The 7,074-nt window shown below is 48.0% G+C and overlaps 1 protein-coding gene across 1 annotated transcript; it reads left to right on the forward strand.

Moving 5' to 3' along the window:
• The first annotated feature begins 298 nt into the window (after nt 1-298).
• LOC140381154 (forkhead box protein B1-like) lies at nt 299-1,384 on the forward strand. Its single transcript, XM_072465175.1, has one exon. The coding sequence runs from the start codon at nt 413-415 to the stop codon at nt 1,304-1,306; it is 894 nt and encodes a 297-aa protein (XP_072321276.1). The 5' UTR covers nt 299-412; the 3' UTR covers nt 1,307-1,384.
• The last annotated feature ends 5,690 nt before the right edge of the window (nt 1,385-7,074 follow it).

Here is a 7,074-nt window from a genome sequence, read left to right on the forward strand (position 1 = left end):
TGCTTCTGTGGAAGAGCTGCACGCGCGGCTCCGCTCGGAGCGCGTGTCTTACTCTCCTCTCCAAGTGAAAAGCTATGAACCCCGCGAGCCCCCGCCTCTGCGCACTCACGTGACGCGGTGCAGCGGCCCTTAATTGAGGCTCTGTGTGAAAGAGCTCAGTGAGACACCGCGGCTCACCGAGAACACACCCGGGACAAGAGCGCGCGGGAGACTGCGCACGGAAGGCTGCACGGGACAGGAGCACGGGACAGGAGCACGGGACAGGAGCACGGGGCAGGAGCACGGGGCAGGAGCACGGGACACTTTGGCTGAGTAGAGAGACTTTTTCTGAGTAGTGACAGTTGACTTTGAGAACAGGGACCATGTTCCATCTGCCCCGCACGTGCGCTCAGAGTTGAGGAGAAGTCGGACTATGCCGCGGCCCGGGCGGAACACGTACAGCGACCAGAAGCCCCCATACTCGTACATCTCCCTCACCGCCATGGCCATCCAGAGCTGCCCCGAGAAGATGTTGCCCCTCAGTGACATCTACAAGTTCATCATGGAGCGCTTCCCGTATTACCGCGAGAACACGCAGCGCTGGCAGAACTCTCTGCGCCACAACTTGTCTTTTAACGACTGTTTCATCAAGATCCCGCGGAAGCCGGACCAGCCCGGGAAGGGCAGCTTCTGGGCCCTGCACCCCAGCTGTGGGGACATGTTTGAGAACGGCAGCTTCCTGCGCCGCCGCAAGCGCTTCAAACTGAGCGGCGCGCACGCGGCAGACGCACTGGCTCCGAGCAAGACGCACGAAGCCGCGCATTACCTGCACGCGCAGGCCAAGCTGCGGCTCAGCGCGCTGCACGCGGCTGCCCACCTGCCGCAGATGGCGGGCTACATGTCCCACGTGCCCCCTCCATCCGGGTTCAAACACCCTTTCGCCATTGAGAGTATTATCGCACGCGACTACAAGGTCCCTGGACTGCCCCCGCCGCTTCCGGGCCCACTGCCCCCCTGGGCACACGTGTATGACCCTGCCACCCCCGTCTCCATGGCAACCAGTGACTACTCTGCCTATGGAATGCCACTCAAAGCACTGTGCCAAGGACAGACCCTGCCCGCTATCCCGGTGCCCATCAAAGCCACGCCCGGGTCCGTGGCGGCGCTCCCGGGCCTCTCCGCACACCTGCCCTTCTTTGCACACTCTCCACAGTCTCTGAGCCCCGCGGCCCCGCACTCAGGCCTCGGACACAGCCCCAGCACTCCACAGGACGCGCTCTGCTCCGCGGCCTCGAGCCTGCGGCAGCCGGTGGTCGCGGTGCACTGACTGACGCCTTTTCTCTGTCTCAACTTTGTCAATTCTTCCGCGGCATCTGACTTTGTCCTCGGGACTGACCCGCCCTGGACACGCGTGTGTCCGTCATAAGAGTGTTGTTGTTTCCGCTGCATGCTGCTGTGGACATGTCTGTCTGTGGACACATCATGTCTGTCTGTGGACACCTCATGTCTGTCTGTGGACCTGTCTGTCTGTGGACACATCATGTCTGTCTGTGGACATGTCTGTCTGTCTGTGGACATGTCTGTCTGTGGACACATCATGTCTGTCTGTGGACACCTCATGTCTGTCTGTGGACATGTCTGTCTGTGGACACATCATGTCTGTCTGTGGACACCTCATGTCTGTCTGTGGACACCTCATGTCTGTCTGTGGACTCTCGTGGACGCGCTGGTTTGGGTGGGCTCTGTTTTACGCACTCCAGAATCATATCCGTCCGCGCTGAAGGACACACACACACACACACACACACACTTTGTGGTCAAACCCGCTCATCCAAAGACGCGCACAATCCACAAAAAAACCTGTTGTTATTTTATTATAAATAGGCCGATAAAATAAGGTGATGATAAAATGTGGAGTGTGAAGTGAGAGGCAGCGTGAGGCCTCAGATAAAAACTATTGCTCTGATAAAAACTATTGCTTATTCCAAAATACTTTTTATCTGTTACCATAGAAAATACAATTATTTTGTCCAAAACGGGATCAACTCTTTTAGGGACAATTTATTTCAGATGCTACGGACAGAAAGTGTGACAGAGAAATTAAATCAAAAAATATAATTCGGATTATTTTGCACCAAAACGAATGTTGCAGTTCATGGAGTTTATCCGTCTGTAAAGATTGTACAATTTCCAATGAACACCTCACAATATTTTCTGCTTAAAGAAAATGATAATTCATATTTTAAGACGGTGTTTGTGCGGTTAAAGAAAAACACAGATTCACATAAACATTATTATTCCCGCGCTGTCATACAAATGTGATATAATTCAGTCTATATTTCAGTCATTCTGTTTATACATATATTTCAGTCATTCTGTTTATATATATATTTCAGTCATTTTGTTTGCATTGTTATAAAATGTGTTTAAACTCGGGAGAAAGTCTTCGCGCAGCTGGTCCAGACTCTTCTCTCCAAAGCTCAAATCAGGCCAAAATAACAGCTTTATTCCTTCATCTTTTGAGCAGTAATAGTGACATTTGAACAGTGATTTATGCTGTTATTGTTCTGCTCCCATTGACTTATAATTATAAAGTATTAAACTCCCTTTAGGAGCTTGACAATCACGCGGAGCTCTCACTCTGTCACTTCACCTGAACCCGGACCGTCCAAACACACGCGGGACATGTCTCCTGAATGTCTCCTGAATGTCTCCTGAATGTCTCCTGAAGCACGTCACGTCCACTGTCATTTTGTGTCTCATCAAACACCTGTAATTATGTCAAGTGAAAAGTGTGATATCATCTCCTCAAGTCCAAGAAGAGAAGCCTTTCTTTATTGGACACTTGAAATGGACCGTAACTCTGACTCTTTGACACGGACCATTAGGACGCGGGTTCCGGGGGGCCGCTGTGGGCCCCAGATCGCTGTCCACGGCGCTGTCCACGGCGCTGTCCCCTGGAGGAGCGGGTCTTTGTGCCGCGCGGAGCCGCCGCGCTCGGACCCGTGGATCACAAACACAATACACGCCGCGGTGCCAACGGTGCCAAGCTTTGAGTGCGTTGCTTGGAGACCAGCAGTGCGGCCGCAGAAATGTCCCGGGCCTTTGTGAGGACACACAAGTAAAACAAATGACACGTAAAGAGGAAAGTCCGCCGCAAGCGGAGCTGTGACGGGCCTGCGCACGCATCCAACGCACGCGCGCACTCCGAGGACACGCACGCGGGCTTCAAGGGACTCACGGAGTACGCGACTGTGTCAATGTGAACTCATGTGGGCTCCATGTCAACCAAACACGCTCTATGATTGTAATAAAGAGTGCACGTGAATTAAACTGATATTGTGCCAAGTGATTTGAATGGTCAGAGTTTTACTGTTGAGGTGAAGCTCCGGGGGCCCGGGGCCCCGGGACTCTAGGTCACAATCGAGACAAAGGTGTTTTTTCCAGCCGTGAAGCCCGTGCTTACGTCAGGTGATGGAGACAGGCCTGTTTTGTCCTCCTGAAGGACTCTGCGGCCTTTGCCTTTGGGTGAAACAGTGACATAAAGATAAGGTCTATGTTTGAATAGTTTTATGTTTGAATAGTTTTATGTTTGAATAGTTTTATGCCTTTAGTGTCTTATAGTTAGCTTCCAAGTAGCTGTTTAGTTTCAGGTCTTAAGGGGAGGTTTTTATACCAGGACTGTGTTTTATGAGATGTAAGACGTGTGTGAGTTTCATTCTCAGATAAATCATGTCTGTAAATAAGTCATGCGTCGCGCGTTGTCCCGCGACTCAAACGCTCCTGTTCTGCGGTGCCAGGCGCGTCAAACCCGCTCCGCGCACGCGCCTCATTATCCGGAAACGTTCTTTAGGAGCGGTTGGCACTGCTGCTAATTAGTGCCAGTGCAGACATGATTTATGACTCCAGAGTGGAGCTGTGTCCATCGTGTTCTGCTCCACAGCGTCACAAAGGAGTAAATACTGTCCCAGACTGAGAAGCACATTTACATCCTTAGCCAAAAGAATAAAGTCTGGCGGTAATGTAACACTTGGATACCAACCGCCATAAAACACGGACTACGACAGTCTGAGGACTACGAAATGTCTGAGGAATAAAGTCTGGCGGTAATGCAACAATTGGATGCCAACCGCCATAAAACAACAACAACAACAACAACAACAACAACAACATTTACAGTGAAGAGAACCCCCAGATCCCTGCTCGTGTGTGGGCCCCTGCACATGAAGGTATCACCAGTTACACAATGCTGAATGTCTGCATTCAAACACCTTTTCTAACACATTCTGAGTCCTGTGTTCTGATGGTACAATATGTTCACTTTAAGTTTATTATAGAAATGTGACATTAAAACAACTTGATTTATTTCACTGTTTGTTAAGCTTTTATTCATCCAGAGAAAGTAAAATGTCATACACAAATAATTGTCTCTCTAATACTGTGTTTGAAGCTATTACTTACTTACTATTATGTGATCAAGTACAGCAATGTGTTCCTTTGACTTGAGGAAAGGAACTGTACTCTGAGTATTCAGAATATCGAGTAACTTCTCGACACAGAAACACGTTCAGTTTGACACTGACACTTGTACCTGTATCAAACACAACTCTGTGCCGAGGTGGATCCCCAGGGGCCAATCCTGACCCCTCTCTGTCCTCTCCCTGTCCTCTGGTGGAAGCTGCTTTTCCTGTCCAGACTGCTCCTGGGCCCCGGGCCCCTGTCACAGAGTGTGAGAGCAGCAGGAGCGGCTCTTTGAGCTTTCCTCAGACGTGTTACTTTATGAGCTCCATCACAGATAAGATTCTCCAGTGGTCATAAAGCACTGTCATCACACGCAGCACACGGGCCCCGGGGCCAAAACACACATTCTCTAAATACAACAGTCACGAGTACAGGGGCCACGAGGCCGGGCCCTGATCACCGCTCCACTCTGGAAACAAGGCTGAGGCCTGCGTTCACATGGTTCAAACAGACGTTACACAGAGTACACAGAGTACACAGACTTTACTGCACAAATATGGACCAGAGATGGTGTATTATTTATGTATTTATTTGAATTTAATTGTCTCTATTTTATGTTCTCATTAAACCTGCCACCTGGTTCATAATAACTTGTGGACACAGTCTTATAGTGTGCAGTACTTATACTTTGTAACTGTTTGGTGTGTTTCCAGGGGAAAAGGCCAAACACTTATATGTACTTATATAATTATATATATATAATCCTCTCAGACACTGTGTTCTGCATAAACAGTTGTAAATATATTTCCCAGCAGCTCCGGTGTGTGCCTGAGCTGCACCTGACGGCTGCTCCTGACGGCTGCACCTGACGGCTGCAGGCTCTGCTCTTGTAATCTCCTCCCATAATCACCTCCTGCCTCCTGCTCACTATCACTGAGCACAGGTGTGAAGAGGGCGGGGCCACAAACTGCTGCAAACACAAGGGAAAAGTGCCTCATTCATGTTCCCAGCCTCCTCCTCCTGCCCCTCCTCCTCCTCCTCCTCCTCCTCCTGCTCCCCCTCCTCCTCCTCCTGCTCCTCCTCCTCCTCCTCCTCCTCCTGCTCCTCCTCCTCCTCCTCCTCCTCCTGCTCCCCCTCCTCCTCCTCCTCCTCTTCAGTGAGGGAGGCGCAGACATCCACCTCTGAACCTGAACACTCCCTGCAGCGACACATGTTCACACGTCTGAACATCTCATCTCTTTATCTCCTTCACACTCAGAACGTTTCCTTCAGTCACACAATAAATCAGAGTTCACAACATTTAGAATGTATGATTTCAGGACGAGGTGCGATGTGCCATGTTCCGTTATTATTCTAGTTTTAATTCCTGGATTTATGAAAACATCTAAAGAAAATCTCATTGTAATTCACTGAAATAAGTAATTCTGTGTTTTCTGATTTTGCACGTTAATATTTACACCTTAATAATACCTTAATGACACCTTAATAACACCTTGATAACACCTTAATGACACCTTAATAACACCTTAATAATACCTTAATGACACCTTAATAACACCTTGATAACACCTTAATGACACCTTAATAACACCTTAATGACACCTTAATGACACCTTAATAACGCCTTAATAACACCTTAATATACACCTTAATGACACCTTAATAACACCTTAATAACACCTTAATGACACCTTAATGACACCTTAATGACACCTTAATAACACCTTAATAACACCTTAATGACACCTTAATGACACCTTAATGACACATTAATGACACCTTAATGACACCTTAATAACACCTTGATAACACCTTAATGACACCTTAACACCTTAATGACACCTTAATGACACCTTAATGACACATTAATGACACCTTAATAACACCTTAATGACACCTTAATGACACCTTAATGACACATTAATGACACCTTAATGACACCTTAATAACACCTTGATAACACCTTAATGACACCTTAACACCTTAATGACACCTTAATGACACCTTAATGACACCTTAACACCTTAATGACACCTCAATAACACCTTAATGACACCTTAATGACACCTTAATGACACCTTAATAACACCTTAATGACACCTTAATGACACCTTAATGACGCCTTAATAACACCTTAAGGACACCTTAATGACACCTTAATAACACCTTAATGACACCTTAATGACACCTTAATGACACCTTAATAACACCTTAATAACACCTTAATGACACCTTAATAACACCTTAATAACACCTTAATGACACCTTAATAACACCTTAATAAAGCATGAAGAGCCTTGGCTGGATCTGAAGTGCTGTCGCAGTCTCAGTGCAGTAATGTGGGTCACACATGTAGAGACTTCACCTCCAGCTCAAATATGATTTATTGAGGCCCTGGCAGCCGCTCAGCGCTGCGACAGCTTGTGTTTGTGCTGAGGATCTGACAGGGCCGACGGGGCCGACAGGGCCGACGGGGGCGTGTGCGGCTCCAGTGCAAGAGAGAGCGACAATGCAGAACATCTCCTCCGCTGTCTCAGCCGCGCACTGTTTGCACGTGTTAGAGTGTGTACTTATCATTTCAGTGGATTCTTCGATGGCTTTTGTTTTGCAGTGTTTTAAAAGCCCAATAAAGAA

Source organism: Eucyclogobius newberryi, unplaced genomic scaffold, assembly GCF_026437365.1.
Source record: "Eucyclogobius newberryi isolate DKJ021-1_F unplaced genomic scaffold, fEucNew1.0.hap1 SCAF_5, whole genome shotgun sequence".
Taxonomy (NCBI): domain Eukaryota; kingdom Metazoa; phylum Chordata; class Actinopteri; order Gobiiformes; family Gobiidae; genus Eucyclogobius; species Eucyclogobius newberryi.